The sequence below is a fragment of the Mya arenaria genome, chromosome 14 (assembly GCF_026914265.1).
Source record: "Mya arenaria isolate MELC-2E11 chromosome 14, ASM2691426v1".
Taxonomy (NCBI): Eukaryota; Metazoa; Mollusca; class Bivalvia; order Myida; family Myidae; genus Mya; species Mya arenaria.
Window position 1 is genome coordinate 38,498,012 of NC_069135.1, and position 17,080 is coordinate 38,515,091.

General features: G+C 39.5%; 1 protein-coding gene across 1 annotated transcript; it reads right to left on the reverse strand.

The window, feature by feature from the left end:
- Positions 1–1,046: 1,046 nt before the first annotated feature.
- LOC128218239 (uncharacterized) lies at positions 1,047–3,798 on the reverse strand. Its single transcript, XM_052925850.1, has 2 exons — positions 3,431–3,798; positions 1,047–2,543 (listed from the first exon to the last, which is right to left on the reverse strand). Exons 1-2 carry the CDS (start codon positions 3,763–3,765, stop codon positions 1,160–1,162), a joined length of 1,719 nt encoding a protein of 572 aa, XP_052781810.1. The 5' UTR covers positions 3,766–3,798; the 3' UTR covers positions 1,047–1,159.
- Positions 3,799–17,080: the final 13,282 nt, after the last annotated feature.

Genomic DNA, 17,080 nt, shown 5'->3' on the forward strand with positions numbered 1-17,080 from the left:
CATGTACCACATGTGATGTAAGTCTCAATATGACCGAGACTGTCGATATAACACGTGTGATTTAAGTCCCAATCCAACGGAGAATGTCGATGTTAACCGTGGGATGTAAGTCTCAAACTAACCGAAACTGTCCATGTACCACGTGTGATGTAAGTCACAAACTAACCGAGACTGCCGATGTTAACCGTGGCGTGTAAGTCTCAAACAAAACGAGACTGTCAATGTATCCCGTGTGATGTAAGTCTCAATAAAACCAATCTAACAATATTTAACGCGGGCAATATGTCTCAAACTAACCGATATTGTCGATGCTACATGTGTGATGCAAGTCTCAATCTAACTGAGACTGTCGGTGTTAAACGTGGGCAATACGTCTTAAACTGACCGTGACTGTCGATGTAAAACGTACGATGTACGTCTCAATCTAACTGAGATTGTTGATGGTAAACGTGGGATGTAAGTCTCAATTTAACGGAGGCTGTCGATGTAACACGTTAGTTGTAGATAGATAGTCTCAATCAAACCGGTCGGTCATATTATACTAGTATGTGAGATGTAAGTCTCATTCCAATTGAAACTGTTCATGTTTAACCTGATATTTAAGTCTCATTCCAACTGAGACTGTTGATGGAAAATGTGAGATGTGTCAATCAAACCGTGACTGTCGATGTTACACGTTAGATGTCAATCTCAATCTATCAAAAACTTTCGATGTTATACGTGAGATGTAAGTGTCAATCTAACCTTGTCTGACGATGTTTTACGTGAGATGTAAATCTCAATCTAACCGAGACTGTCGATGTTATACGTGATATGTATGTTGTGCTTTTGGTTTGTGTCCTTGAGAATATGTCCTTTAAAATTAATTTCAGTATACGTTTGAAATATAGTATGCATTTTTCAAAAAATGATTTTCTTCTCGTTCACGTGAACCATATCTCCGACATTGAATAAAGAGATTGTTTTATTATTTATATTGCAATTCACCTATGTATATTATGCAAGTAAATCATGATTATATTTAAATTGAATGAGTCAATATGCGGTCTAAACAAAACAATTATATACATGTATGACAATACTACAATATACTTTGCAACAACAATAGGGAAGATTCCTGTTCGATAGTACCAAATTAAAACATTGAACGTTTTTAGTTTTAATTTAACTTGATAACAAGAAGTGTGTCTTTAAATCCACCAACAATCAGAGAGGAAGTGCGGCTGCTGAAAAATAAGCAATGCGGTCCGTTCACACCGTTTTCTTTCCTTGCCAGGGTGGCCAACGTCTTCTTGCCGTCTTTGTCAACCTGCAGCACTGTGTCGGAGCCAAAGCAGCAGACGAACACATGTTCAGCAGGTGTCACGTGTACTGCGGTAAGTTGTTTCATGTCGGGGTCAATGAGAGAGGCCAGCTTGTTACCCTTGTTGTCCAGGGTGATCAGTGGATATTTACTGATGTTTGTGATGTAGATTGTCTTTCCGTCGTTACTGATGGCACATTTCTCTACCGTCCTACACCCAAACATGTCCACGTACAGCATCTTCACCTTCTGTCCCGACATCGTGTAGACGTACAGTGCGTTACCGGAGGAGATGTAAAGCTGGCCACCATGATGAGCTGCGGCAATCAAATTATGGGGGAATCTTAACTTCCTCGTAGTTACGAATCTCCCTTTCGTAGCATTAATGAAATAAAGTCCTCGTCTATCAGCATGAACACTGTTAACACAAACGGCCACTTCATTTCCGTCAATGTGGCACACGTCCCGTTGATACTCCGGGACATCACAGTGGTCGAGCACCCTGTACTCCTTGTCCAGGAGCTTCACTTTACAATTATTCCTGTCTGCTATTACAAACTCTCCACTAGGCATTTCACATACGCCATAGATACCACATCGATATTCGTCACCCCTCATCTTCATGTTGTACTGCTTGTACTCTGCAACACTGAAGACGTGGTTTGGATCGGAAAGGGGATCTTCTCGCTGTTTGGTTGTAACATTTTGTTCTTCAATCGCTCCAAAGGTCTTTACTGAAGATAAAAGTTCTTGTATAAGGTTATTGGCTTGAAATGTTACATTGTAACACTCAATGGCTGATATGCCACGAAGATGATCGCTTGCTTGTGAAATCATATCCTGGCTCTTTCTGTACGCAATATATGATTTTGACTCGCTTGATATTGATTTTGTTTGAAAAGTGGCAATCAAGTTTTGCAGTTCGATAGTCATTTTATCACATGTTTCGATATCTTTCTTTATATCGTTTTCAAGTTCAGCTATCATTTCGTCCAAGTCCTGTAAAGTTGCCTTCTCAATCTTGTCAAGGATTTCGTTGATCTTTTTACGTATGGTTTTTAATTCATCAGAAATTGCTGCCCGCGTCTTTTTCAGAGATGTCGTATTCTTCATTCTTGCTTCTTTCATCAGCTCGAATTGCTTTTCAAGTTCAGCTATCTTCTTTGGAATTTGTTGAAACTCAATATTTCTCTGAATACCTTTTGCTACATCTGGAATGGGATGGATTTTGGAGCATTGTCTGAAACAAAGAAGTTGTGAAACAGTTGTAATCAGATCTGCATAAACTGAATATGACCTTGCTTATGTGGGACAATGTTAAAGAAAATGATTAAAAATTTGACGCAATTACGTATAGATAAATTACCGTTTTGTGTGTTAAAGGCGCACTATATAGGTTGATGCAAACATGATTTTATTTTAGTATTTAATGCATTATTATGGTTTATTCATTTGACTTGATTGATCAAAACCAGAAGAAATATTTGTGTACAGATTCAGTGATTGGGGAATTTGTGGCCACGTAGCTGTTAATTGAAATCCTCATTTGCATGTTCAAAGACTTATCTTTTTGTAAAATGGACTTATTCATAAGCCTTTTTTGTTTTGATCATGAAAAGTCAAATAAGTTAAAAATAGTAATTGATAAAAACAATAAAATAGTTTTGCATCAACCTATGTTGTGCGCCTTTATATTGACGTTTTCTTCCTTCAAACCTGTGGTCCACGGCGACACACGAATAACAGCAAAGGCGCATAATATAGGTTGACGCGAAAAATGCATGATAATGTTTAACTCATCTTTTATTGAAACGATCGAAACCAAAAAGGCATATGAAGTGTATACGGATAAAAAATATCAATGATATTTTGTACTTTTAAAACTGGGCAATTTATGGCCACGTAGCTTTTAAATGAATTATTACTGTATATAAAGGCTGATATTTCTTTAATATACACAAGTCGTAAGCTTTAATTTGTTTTAAAGTCAAATGAGTTTAACTTTATAATGCACATATAATAATAATAATAATAATAATAATAATAATAATAATAATAATAATAATAATAATAATAAATGCATGAACCTATGTTGTGCACCTTAAAATTGTCATATTTCTTACATACCTGTGGTCCACGGCGACGCACAAATGACAGCACAGCTGGTCATGGTCGGCACATACCAGCTTTAGCGCCTCCCCGGGATGCATCCCGCATCTCTCCAGGGCGTTCACCGCCCCTGGGGCTGCCTCCCATTTCTTCACGTCCTTGCGGTCGAGCACAGCGTGCTTTTGATATAATCCGTTATGTTTTGAAACACAGTTTTGGCAGTAATAATTTTTGCATTGAGTACAATAATGGTGAGCTTCTGTGTTAAATCCGTTCTCTTCACATGGAAAGCAGGAAAAATCATGGATAAAGTCACAGCCCCTCTGAAGTGATGATTTGAAGTTTAAAGTCATATTTCAGATTTTAACGAATATTTAACGCAACGCCCCTTTGTCCATTTTGTAATTCTCTGATCCCATGATTATATGACCTAGCTTCAACTACTGATAATATGGTTTTATAACGGTCTGCATGGGCACATACATTGCAAATACTACTACTCGTATAGTGTAGCTCATTGGTCGTTGTTTTATCGCTTTTATCATAACTTATAATCACCATACATATACTTAATAAATATAACACACCACTGAGGGTCATATGACCGAAAGTGTATATGGACCGAGGCGTTAGCCCCCTTCGGGGGCTGACTGGCCGGTCCTTATAATGCCATATGGCCCGAAGTGGTGTGTTATATTTTTTATATTATACCGAACATTTTTCATTACCATTCAATATTTTTAAAGCGATTTAAATGTGTGTTATTAAACAAAGCTTATAATGTTTACTTGCGACAAGTTTTCGCCGTTGTGAAAACAGCAAGCCGCACCAGTTGTATGACGTCAGTGGTCCATATTACGTTTTTGGCGAGGTCCGGACCGGCCAAAAATATTATTATGGACCGCTGACGTCATTAAACCGGATTTTCATCAAAATACAGCGATATACGGACCGAACGAGTTTATATATACGAAGAAGGGACAGAATAATGTGAGGTATTATATATGTGTATATAATCATCATGTAAGATATATTAACGATAACATTCTATCATCAACCTGTAATTACTTAAATTGAGGTTACATTTATTTACATACAGTGGTCTGGTAGCCTAGTTATAGTTTCCTCTTCGGGAGCGAATGTCGCAAATTTTGTCACCGACAGCGCCTTAACAAAGACGTTCAAATGGTACCGTTTTATTCCTTCCCTGGCTTACGTCTTAAAGGTGGAGTCGCGATGTATAGAATATTGGAAAACAATGTTAAAGTAACTCGCTCATGGTTTGTAAAATGCAATTTTTTTAAATTACGAAATATAGTTTGGCAAGAGTGTTAAAACAAAAATACCAAATGCTGAAATCCTTCAGTATATGTTGATATGTGCTCAAATATCGTCTTTGAAGACCTCATTTTTCTTTAACGTTAATAACGCGATTGAAAATTAATTACGGCTGTGGTGTTGCGTGATGTTGCGTTGATTGACATTATCACGTGATGTTATCAATGTATCCTTAAGAGGCCAATATATCCACTACTATTGTTGAAGTTCAGGTTGCCGTGTGGACTAGCCGGCTGTTTTTTGTTGCTGTTTTTCTTGACTATACCGGCGTGGGTTCGAACCCAATTAAAACCAAAATACTTCTTATGCTAAAACCGTATTTTTTCTGCGATTTCCATATCATAGAGTGAAAAATCATAAAATAAGTGTTGGGGAAAACTAATGTTTTTTCCACAACATGAGCAAGACACTTTAAAGGACACATTGGTCTTTCTTTAATAGCTTAGTGAGTTAGTGTTGTTTCTTTTAATGCAGACTGTGGGATAACTCAATAATATTACCATCGGCGGATCAATACCATCATTTAAAGTACCACTCAGGATTTTCACAAAACCTCTACAAACTAGGTACTTTGGTTGTCCGGTTAGCGCAGTGGTTAGCACTCCTATCCTCACCCAGGCGACCCCCGTTCGATTCCCGGCTTAGGCGCATGTGAGTTTGGTTAGTTTGGTCACCAAGTTGGACAAGTGGGTTTTCTCCGGGTACTTCAGTTTCCCCCACATCACAAGCCCACACTCGCCCGCATCATCATGCCGACGAGAGTGACTTAGCATAAACTATCATAGCTTTCTTCACAATCGTTGTAAAATATATAACGTTTAAACTAGGTACTTTTTATCTTAATAGATGGAAAAGGCAGTTCTAGCGGGCCATAATCCTGCTCTTTAACTCCAATGCCAGAAAGTAGTTGTGGCTAAAGTGGCTGACAAGATCCACCTGTTTTGTTTTGTATCCCTTTTAATCATAGCAGACATTTTACATGCGGAAAACCAACTCGCACACGTTCACTATCGTGAGTGACATAAAACGTCAGGGCAGGACCCGCAAAACGTTAAGGTGATGACTCAGAACATAGCATTTGGTAAGTTAAACCATATACTTACCTTGGTCGGTGTGCTTGGTTATCATTACGAACAGAAAAAAATAACCACTAGGCCATTTTAACGCTTCTTATTTGCGTGTTAGTTCATAGCAAAACTTATTGAAAACAATATAGCTTTGTTCAAAAGAATGTTCCATTATATAGACCTATGGCAAAGAAAAATAAGCCAGCGATGTTGATAAAGTCCTGGGGTGGTATTCAATTTTAACTTAGGTAAATCTTATGGTCATACATGATTGACTTCATTCACTCTATTGGTCAGGTATAAATAACAAGTAATCCGATTAGCTACATCGTTCTTAGATCCATTTAAGACCAATATATAATACCATCCCATGTATAATAATGTATTTTTCTTACTGCGCCATACAAGACAGAGATCATCAAAGTACTTTTGTGACATATAGGAAGGGACTGAACTAAAGGCCATAAGGTGCAACACATTGTTTTAAAGAATTGTCTGATCTTACGAACAGATGAACGTAATTTTGAGAAAACAATTTATATTTAAAAACCTTGCTTGCTCCAACCATCAGTAAATATGCAGTCGCAATCCAACATTCGATGCTTTACGTGGCTTGTAAGTCCTAACTTTACCGAGAGTGTCGAGTGTGGATGTTATATCGTATGTTGAGATGTGAATTTCAATCTAACGGAGACAGTCGATGCTAAACCTGAGATGTGAGTCTTTATCCAACAGAGACGAACGAGGTCGAACATGAGATGTAAGTATCAATCCAACTGCGAATGTCAATGTTAAATATGAAATGCAAGTTTTAAGCTGACCGAGACTGGCCATGTTATAAATGAGATGTAAGTCTCAATCTCACCGAGATTGTCGGTGTAATACGTGAGATAAAAGGCCCAATCTTACCGAAGCTGTCGATGTTGTATTTGAGATGTAAGTCCCAATCTTACCGAAGCTGTCGATGTTATCCTTGAGATGTAAGTCCAAATTCTACCGAAGCTGTCGATGTTATACGAAAGATGTAAGTCTCAATCTAACCGAAGCTGTCGATGTTAAACGTGAGATAAAAGGCCAAATCTTATAGAGATAGTCGATGTTATACGTGAGATGTAAATCTGAATCTAACCGATAATGACAATGTTAAGTGTGAGATGTTTTATGTGCTTGTTGTTTAAATATTTTTTTCAAAAGAACAGTTGTATTGATTGATGTGGACAGCATGACTATGACCATGAATTTAATTTTTTTATAGTTTGTTACTATTTGATTGTTATCACATGAGGAATGTGGAAATTTAGCAAGTTAATTTTCAATAAACATTTGATATTTGCATAGATGGACAATAAACAAAAAGTTAAAGTTGTTTGTGAGCAGACTTTCTTTAAATGTAATTCAACTTAACATTTGACAGAAATTTCGAAAATGACAAGAAATAGAATATTATATAGAGGATTGTTTGCAGCCTATGTCAAATTGATAGGGGTGGTTGTGTCCGGGGTGGATTTTGTTTGTTGCCCTTTTTCGCAGGTTCACTAAGATGCTGTCTCATTGTAAAGTGGCCAAGTTTTTTTTTAAAAAGGATCACCATCGGAGTTATGCCGAACATTGATTGTATAGTTATCATGTACGGTTTGTCACAAAAAAAGAATAATCCAAAATACGAGAAACACACTTAAGTCAATCTATAAATAAAAAACTACGGAACCAAATTTTGATCCTATTTTTTAAAAAAGAATATAGAACAGCTGTTATGAGTCTAATAAATATACGGCTTCCTCTTTTTTTCTTAATGTGTGGCATTGTAATAGCCGGGGGACAACTGTTTGAATTAAGATTGATGATTTCGAAATATGAATGAAATAATTGTTAAAGCTATTTTAACAAAAGGTGATTTTTTTCTACAGAAAATATCTTTATTACACCTACCATTCTTCATGTCATTAAAAGTTATTTTAAGGGAATATTCATTCTTAAATCGTTTTTTTTATAATTTCGTTAAAATCGCGTTTGAAATTTACCAATTTATCAATAGCACATCGTTTATTATTAAGTAGGATAAAAACACTATTCTTAAGTATCCAATATTAGCCTTATTCGTATATACTTAAACTAAAAAAACTCTTATAAGTCCTTTTGAAATGTAACTCATGTAATCCCCACCCCTCTGAATCGATTTCAAATATGATTTTAAATTAACTGTTTAATTTTTCTGTAAAATAAATTTCATTTGCCTCGCCGGGTAACAGGAAATCGTTTTTAATCAAATTTGTAAAATTACATCCAAAAAATACATTTAATCTCATCATAGAGATGTTCAATATATCATCATGCCTAGTAAGTGTTTGTTCTTTATTGTTACTTTGTGATACATTTATTCTGATTTTGTTTATTTTATCAAATTAATCTGCCCATAAATACCTACATTGCACTTTTCTTAAAATAAAAAAGATACCCATGCAACACGTCTCGTTATGTTCTTTGAATATGGGTTAAGGAAAATGTATGAACACATTTAAGTTAAATGTTTGATAGCGTGAGGAGTCTCTGCTCTGCTCCTTACTTCAAGTGTTTTGATTCTGCATATGTGAAGACGTATTGTTGTGAACAATAACATTCAATGTTTGAGAGTCCGAGGACAGCTCCGCTCCTTACTTCCAGTGTTTTGATTTTAGAAAAAATCAGTTTTTAGAGGGATCATACCATTTCAAAGAAGCAATATAAAACAACTTTAAAAGGTTAATCCGCTAAGGAAGTCTTTTTTTTTCTGCATGTATCCCTCAATCAATTCACATACCAAAACACAACTATATAGCCAGGCAACATGGTCGTCGTGCACGATCACGAGTAACATGATTTCAACAAACGTAGACCAATAGTTAATGTTTATACTCAAATCCTTTTAAACTGATTTCCCGGGGACCGGGTTGTGGTGCAAACTCACGAGTTTTAAAATTTCAACAAACTAATGTGACTCATCGACATTGTTATTGCTAAAACAATTTTGACCTGATTTCCTGAAGACTTGGTTGTGGTTCACATTCACGAATTATATGATTCAACAGACTTAGATGACCACTTGTCAATGTTTATACTCAATTCCTTTTAAGCTGATTTCCTGGGGACCTGGTTGTGTTGCACATTCTGAGTTCAACAAACTAAGTTGACGCATAGATAATGTAATTGCTAAAACAATTTTGACCTGATTTCCTGATGACTTGGTTGTGGTTCACATTCACGAGTTACATGATTTCAAAAAACTTAGTTGACCACTCATCAATGGCCGTGCGTAACCATTTCATATAAACGACTAAAAACTATTCTTAGATAAATATAATAGAAATACTTCATTTTTAGTCATTTTTAGTCAATCTAAAGACATTTAGAAAGAAAAACCTAGTAAATCATCAACAAGACATATTTCTACAATATATTATTACGTTCAAAGGAAAGACTAGTTTCTCAACAAAGGTAGTCGAAAGATATTATGGCAAATACTTTCTTAATGTGTGTTTGCCGGTAATCCAAAATTAAGACACACTATGCTTTGTAGTTTAATATATATTTAAAACATAGACAATGTTTTTTTATGTTCTAAAGTAATCTTTTCTTCAAGTCATTTCTCTTTTATCAACCGTTGTCCTGAAAAAGATAAGGTTTAACTTTTCATTCAAAATGCATTTACAAACAACATTTATAAGGAAATAAGTAATATCCTCAAACCAGCATATTAACTGACCTTTATTTTCATATATGATTTTGTATATCAAATACCTCCTTTTGTGATGGCAGCGGAAAATACAACTTAACCTCAGTAGTTTGTGTGATTCACACAAGTGACCGATTCCAACCACAAACTCTGGTTATATGTACACATCTTCTATCCTTGGCATGCACTTTGGAGTGACTACACATGTGTAATAATGAAATTGTGCAATAGCAAAACAATTAACAAGGACTCTGTTTAAAGCAACAATGTCGAAACCCAACGGACACTTAATTAGAGACACAGACCGTACTTACGTCTGTTTCGCAATGACGTTGGCGTCAATAAAACAAAACGGTGAACTTGTCCTATTGATACGTATACTTGAACTTGTCTGATTGGTACGCATACGTGAACTTGTATAATTGATACGTATACTTGAACGTGTTCTTATTGATACGTATACTTGAACTTGTCTTATTGATACGTATACTTGAACTTGTCTAATTGATACGTATACTTGAACTTGTCTAATTGATACGCATACTTGAACTTGTCTAATTGATACGTATACTTGAACTTGTATAATTGATACTTATACGTGAGCTTGTATAATTGATACGTATACGTGAGCTTGTATAATTGATACTTATACGTGAGCTTGTATAATTGATACGTATACGTGAACTTTTATAAATGGTACGTTTACGTGAACTTGTCTAAATGATATGTATACGTGAATTTGTCTAATTGATACGTATACGTGAACTTGTCAGATTGGTACGTGAACTTGTCTAATTGATAAGTTTACGTGAACTTGTCTAATTGATACGTATACGTGAACTTGTTTAATTGATACGTATACGTGAACTTGTCTAATTGATCTGTATACGTGAACTTGTCTAATTGATACGTATACCTGAACTTGTATAATTGTAACGTATACGTGAACTTGTATAATTGATAAGAATACGTGAACTTGTCTTATTGGAACGTATTTTTGAACTTGTCTAATTGGAACATATAAGTGATCTTGTCTTATTGATTCGTATATCTCAACTTGTCTTATTCATTCTTATACCTGAACTTCGTATACCTGAACTTGTCTTATTGATGCGTATACATGACCTTGTGTTACTGATACCTACACAAAAACTTTTGTTATTGATTCTTAAACCTTAACTTGACCTGTAATCAAGTATCCCCTCCTACAATCATGTGTAACCTCCTGGAACCATGTGTAACCTCCGGGAATCAGGTGTCCTCTCCCGGAATCATGTGTCCTCTTCTGAAATAATGTCTCCCCTCCTGCAATCATGTCTCCCCTCCTGAAAGCATGTGTCCCCTCCTGCGATCGTGTGTCCACTCCTTTAATCCTAACGATGTCTTAATCATGTGTCGCTTACTGCAATCATATGGCATCTTCTAAAATCATGTGTCCCAACCTTTAATTATGTGTCTCAACCCGAAAATCACGTGTCTCCTCCTGAAATTATGTGTCCCTTCCTGATATCATGGTGCCCTCCTGCAATGATATTCCTCTTCCTGAAATCATGTGTCCCCTCCTGATATACGTGTCCCTCTTGCAATCAAATGTCTCTTCCTGAAATCATGTGTTCCCTCCTGCAATGATATGCCTCTTCCTGAAATCATGTGTCCCCTCCTGATATACGTGTCCCTCCTGCAATCATTTGTCTCTTCCATAAATCATGTGTCCCCTCCAGAAATCGTGTGTCCCCTACTGCAATCATGCTACTCCTCCTAAAATCGTGTGTCCCCTTCTGCAATCATGTTACTCCTCCTGAAATCGTGTGTCCCCTACTGCAATCATGTTACTCTTCCTAAAATCGTATGTCCCCTCCTGCAATCATGTTACTCCTCCTGGATTCGTGTGTCCCCTACTGCAATTATGCTACTCCTCCTGAAATTGTGTGTCCCCTAATGCAATCATGTTACTCCTCCTGAAATCGTGTGTCCCCTACTGCAATCATGTTACTCCTCCTGAAATCGTGTGTCCCCTACTGCAATCATGTGCGCCCTCCTGCTATCATGTGTCTCCTCCTGCAATCATGTGCCCCCTCCTGTAATAATGTGTCCCCTCATGCAATTATGTTACTACTCCTGGAATCGTGTGTCCCCCTGCAATCATGTTACTCCTCCTGAAATCGTGTGTCCCCTACTGCAATCATGTTACTCCTCCTGGAATCGTTTGTCCCCTAATGCAATCATGTTTCTCCCCCTGGAATCGTGTGTCCCCTACTTCAATTATGTTAATTCTCCTGGAATCGTGTGTCCCCTACTGCAATCATGTTACTCCTCCTGAAATCGTGTGTCCCTACCTGAAATCCTTTCCTGAAAACATCTGTCCCTTCCTGAAATCATCTGTCCCTTCCTGAAAACATCTGTCCCTTCCTTATATCACGGCCAGGTATCATTCCACGCATATCGTTTAGGTATCATTAATAGCTTATGTGTACAGAAAGAATAATATATAAGTATAAGACGAATCAAACATAATATTACATAAGCTTTTTGTATGTTAAAACACTATTATAAATTATAGAACCACGCGTCAGTTTCTGTTTTACGGTGTCCGGTTAGCGCAGTGGTTAACCTAAGTATGTCTTGCTCAACGAAGCGACCCGGGCTCGATTCCCGGCCTAGGCGCATGTGAGTTTGGGGTGTGGTGACAAAGCTGGACAAGTTGGTTTTACATCCGGGTAAGCCGGTTTCCCCAAAAAACAGAAGGCCACACTCTCGCGTAACATCGTGCCAACGAGAATGATAAAAATAATGTTATAATATGTTAAAATTAAAGTATGCTTGTGTACGGTTTCAGCTCAAGTAAATAAAAAAAAAACATAACTGAAATAACTATATTCAGTAAATGAATCGTTTTTTGGAGTTGTTCAATGACAAGTAGCTGTTAGTAAACTCTACATAATTTAACGAAAAATTATATATCTTCAGTAAAGGAATAGTTTCTTGTAAGTTGTTCAATAACGTTTAGCTTTAAATAAACACTACACTTCCTTTAAAAAGAATTATCTATCTTCCGTAAAAGAAATGTTTCATTTTTAACAACACTATTATTCTAATCATATTATGTTTGTAACTGTCATATCTTGATGTATGAGTTCTCACCATTTCATTCGTTTTGTTTAAAAAAATACATGCGTGGTTTATAATGGAATGAAATGCACCTACCATTTCAGTGTATCAGCAGTCGCAGTCCAGCTGAAACTGACGATTTTATATGTTGGATGAAGGTCTCAATATTACCGAGGCTGTCAATGTAACATGTGAGATGTAAGTCCCAGTCCAACAGAGACTGGCGATGTAACACTTGAGATGTAAGTCCTAGTCCAACGGAGACTGGCGATGTAACACGTGAGAAGTAAGTCCCAGTCCAACGGAGAATGGCGATGTAACACGTGAGATGTAAGTCCCAGTCCAGCGGAGACTGGCGATGTAACACGTGAGATGTAAGTCCCAGTCAAACGAAGTCTGGCGATGTAACACATGAGATGTAAGTCCCAGTCCAGCGGAGACTGGCGATGTAACACGTGAAATGTAAGTCCCAGTGCGACGGAGACTGGCGATGTAACACGTGAGATGTAAGTTCCAGTGCGACGGAGACTTGCGATGTAACACGTGAGATGTAAGTCCCAGTCCAGCGGAGACTGGCGATGTAACACATGAGATGTAAGTCCTAGTCCAACGGAGACTGGCGATGTAACACGTGAAATGTAAGTCCCAGTGCGACGGAGGATGGCGATGTAACCCGTGAGATGTAAGTCCCAGTGCGACGGAGACTGCCGATGTAACACGTGAGATGTAAGTCCCAGTCCAGCGGAGACTGGCGATGTAACACGTGAGATGTAAGTCCCAGTCCAACGGAGACTGGCGATGTAACACTTGAGATGTAAGTCCCAGTCCAACGGAGACTGGCGATTTAACACGTGAAATGTAAGTCCCAGTCCAGCGGAGACTGGCGATGTAACACGTGAAATGTAAGTCCCAGTGCGACGGAGACTGGCGATGTAACACGTGAGATGTAAGTCCCAGTCCAGAGGAGACTGTCGATGTAACACGTGAGATGTAAGTCCTAGTGCATCGGAGACTGTAGATGTAGCACGTGAGATGTAAGTCCCAGTCCAGCGGAGACTGGCGATGTAACACGTGATATGTAAGTCCCAGTCCAACGGAGACTGGCGATGTAACACGTGAAATGTTAGTCCCAGTGCGACGGAGACTGGCGATGTAACCCGTGAGATGTAAGTCCCAGTGCGACGGAGACTGGCGATGTAACACGTGAGATGAAAGTCCCAGTGCGACGGAGACTGGCGATGTAACACGTGAGATGTAAGTCCCAGTCCAGCGGAGACAGGCGATTTAACACTTGAGATGTAAGTCCTAGTGCAACGGACACTGACGATTTTACACGTGAGATGTAAGTCCCAGTGCAACGGACACTGGCGATGTAACACGTGAGATGTAAGTCCGAGTCAAACGGAAACTGTCGATGTAACACGTGAGATGTAAGTCCCAGTCCAGCGGAGACTGTCGATGTAACACGTGAGATGTAAGTCCTAGTGCATCGGAGACGGTAGATGTAGCACGTGAGATGTAAGTCCCAGTCCAACGGAGATTGTCGATGTAACACGTGAGATGTAAGTCCCAGTCCAACGGAGACTATTGATGTAACACGTGAAATGTTAGTCTTAGTCCAACGGAGACTGGTGATGTAACATGTGAAATGTTAGTCCCAGTCCAACGGAGACTGGCGATGTAACACGTGAGATGTAAGTCCCAGTCCAGCGGACACTGGCGATTTAACACGTGAGATGTAAGTCCTAGTGCAACGGAGACTGACGATTTTACACGTGAGATGTAAGTCCAAAGTGCAACGGAGACTGGCGATGTAACACGTGAGATGTAAGACCCAGTCCAACGGATGAAACACGTGAGATGTAATTCCCAGTGCGACGGAGGATGGCGATGTAACCCGTGAGATGTAAGTCCCAGTGCAACGGAGACTGGCGATGTAACACGTGAGATGTAAGTCCCAGTCCAGCGGAGACTGGCGATGTAACACGTGAGATGTAAGTCCCAGTCCAACGGAGACTGGCGATGTAACACTTGAGATGTAAGTCCCAGTCCAACGGAGACTGGCGATTTAACACGTGAAATGTAAGTCCCAGTCCAGCGGAGACTGGCGATGTAACACGTGAAATGTAAGTCCCAATGCGACGGAGACTGGCGATGTAACACGTGAGATGTAAGTCCCAGTCCAGCGGAGACTGTCGATGTAACACGTGAGATGTAAGTCCTAGTGCATCGGAGACTGTAGATGTAGCACGTGAGATGTAAGTCCCAGTCCAACGGAGATTGTCGATGTAACACGTGAGATGTAAGTCCCAGTCCAGCGGAGACTGGCGATATAACACGTGATATGTAAGTCCTAGTCCAACGGAGACTGGCGATGTAACACGTGAAATGTTAGTCCCAGTGCGACGGAGACTGGCGATGTAACCCGTGAGATGTAAGTCCCAGTGCGACGGAGACTGGCGATGTAACACGTGAGATGAAAGTCCCAGTGCGACGGAGACTGGCGATGTAACACGTGAGATGTAAGTCCCAGTCCAGCGGAGACTGGCGATTTAACACTTGAGATGTAAGTCCTAGTGCAACGGACACTGACGATTTTACACGTGAGATGTAAGTCCCAGTGCAACGGACACTGACGATGTAACACGTGAGATGTAAGTCCGAGTCAAACGGAAACTGTCGATGTAACACGTGAGATGTAAGTCCCAGTCCAGCGGAGACTGTCGATGTAACACGTGAGATGTAAGTCCTAGTGCATCGGAGACTGTAGATATAGCACGTGAGATGTAAGTCCCAGTCCAACGGAGATTGTCGATGTAACACGTGAGATGTAAGTCCCAGTCCAACGGAGACTATTGATGTAACACGTGAAATGTTAGTCTTAGTCCAACGGAGACTGGTGATGTAACACGTGAAATGTTAGTCCCAGTCCAACGGAGACTGGCGATGTAACACGTGAGATGTAAGTCCCAGTCCAGCGGACACTGGCGATTTAACACGTGAGATGTAAGTCCTAGTGCAACGGAGACTGACGATTTTACACGTGAGATGTAAGTCCAAAGTGCAACGGAGACTGGCGATGTAACACGTGAGATGTAAGACCCAGTCCAACGGATGAAACACGTGAGATGTAATTCCCAGTCCAGCGGAGACTGTAGATGTAACACGTGAGATGTAAATCCTAGTGCAACGGAGACTAGAGATATAACACATGAGATTTAAGTCCCAGTCCAACGGAGACTGGAGATGTATCACGTGAGATGTTAGTACCAGTGCAACGGAGATTAACGATGTAACACGTGAGATGTAAGTCCCATTGCAACGGAGACTGTCGATGTAACACGTGAGATGTAAGTCATTGTCCAACGGAGACTGGCGATGTTACACGTGAGATGTAATTTCTAGTGCAACGTAGACTGGCGATGTAACACGTGAGATATTAGACTCAGTCAAACGGAGGATGGCGATGTAACTCGTGAGATGCAAGTCTCAGTCCAACGGAGGATGGAGATGTAACACGTGAGATTTAAGACCCAGTCCAACGGAGGATGGCGATGTAACCAGTGAGATGTAAGTCTCAGTCTAACGGAGACTGGCAATGAAACACGTTGTATGTAAGTCCTAGTCCAACGGAGACTGGTGATGTAACACGTGAGATGTAAGTCCCAGTCCAACGGAGGATGGCGATGCAACACTTAGATGTAAGTCTCAGTCCAACGGAGATTGGCGATGTAACACGTGAGATGTAAATCTCAGTCCAATGGAGAATTGCGATGTAACACGTGAGATGTAAATCCTAGTAAAACGGAGGATGGCGATGAAATACGTGAGATGTAATTATCAGTCCAATGGAGACTGGCGATGTAACACGTGAGATGTAAGTCCTAGTCCGACGGAGAATTGCGATTTAACACGTGAGATGTAAGTCCCAGTCCAGCGGAGACTGGCGATGTAACACGTGAAATGTAAGTCCCAGTGCGACGGAGACTGGCGATGTAACACGTGAAATGTAAGTCCCAGTGCGACGGAGACTGGCGATGTAACACGTGAGATGTAAGTTCTAGTGCAACGGAGACTGTAGATGATAACCGTGGGATGTAAGTGTCAAACTAACATATTGTCGATGCTACACATGTAATGCAAGTCTCAATCTTACCGAGACAGTCGATGTAACACGTGTGATTTAGGTCCCAATCCAACGGAGATTGTCGATGTTATCATGGGATGTAAGTCTCAAACTAACCGAGATTGTTGATACTACACATGATTGTGATGAAATCCTAAATCTAGCCGAGACTGTCGATATTTAACTTTTGCAATAAGTCTATAAGTAACCGAGACTGTCCATATACCACGTGTGATGTAAGTCTCAATATAACCGAGACTGTCAATATAACACGTGTGTTTTTAGTCCCAATCCAACGGAGAATGTCGATGTTTACCGTG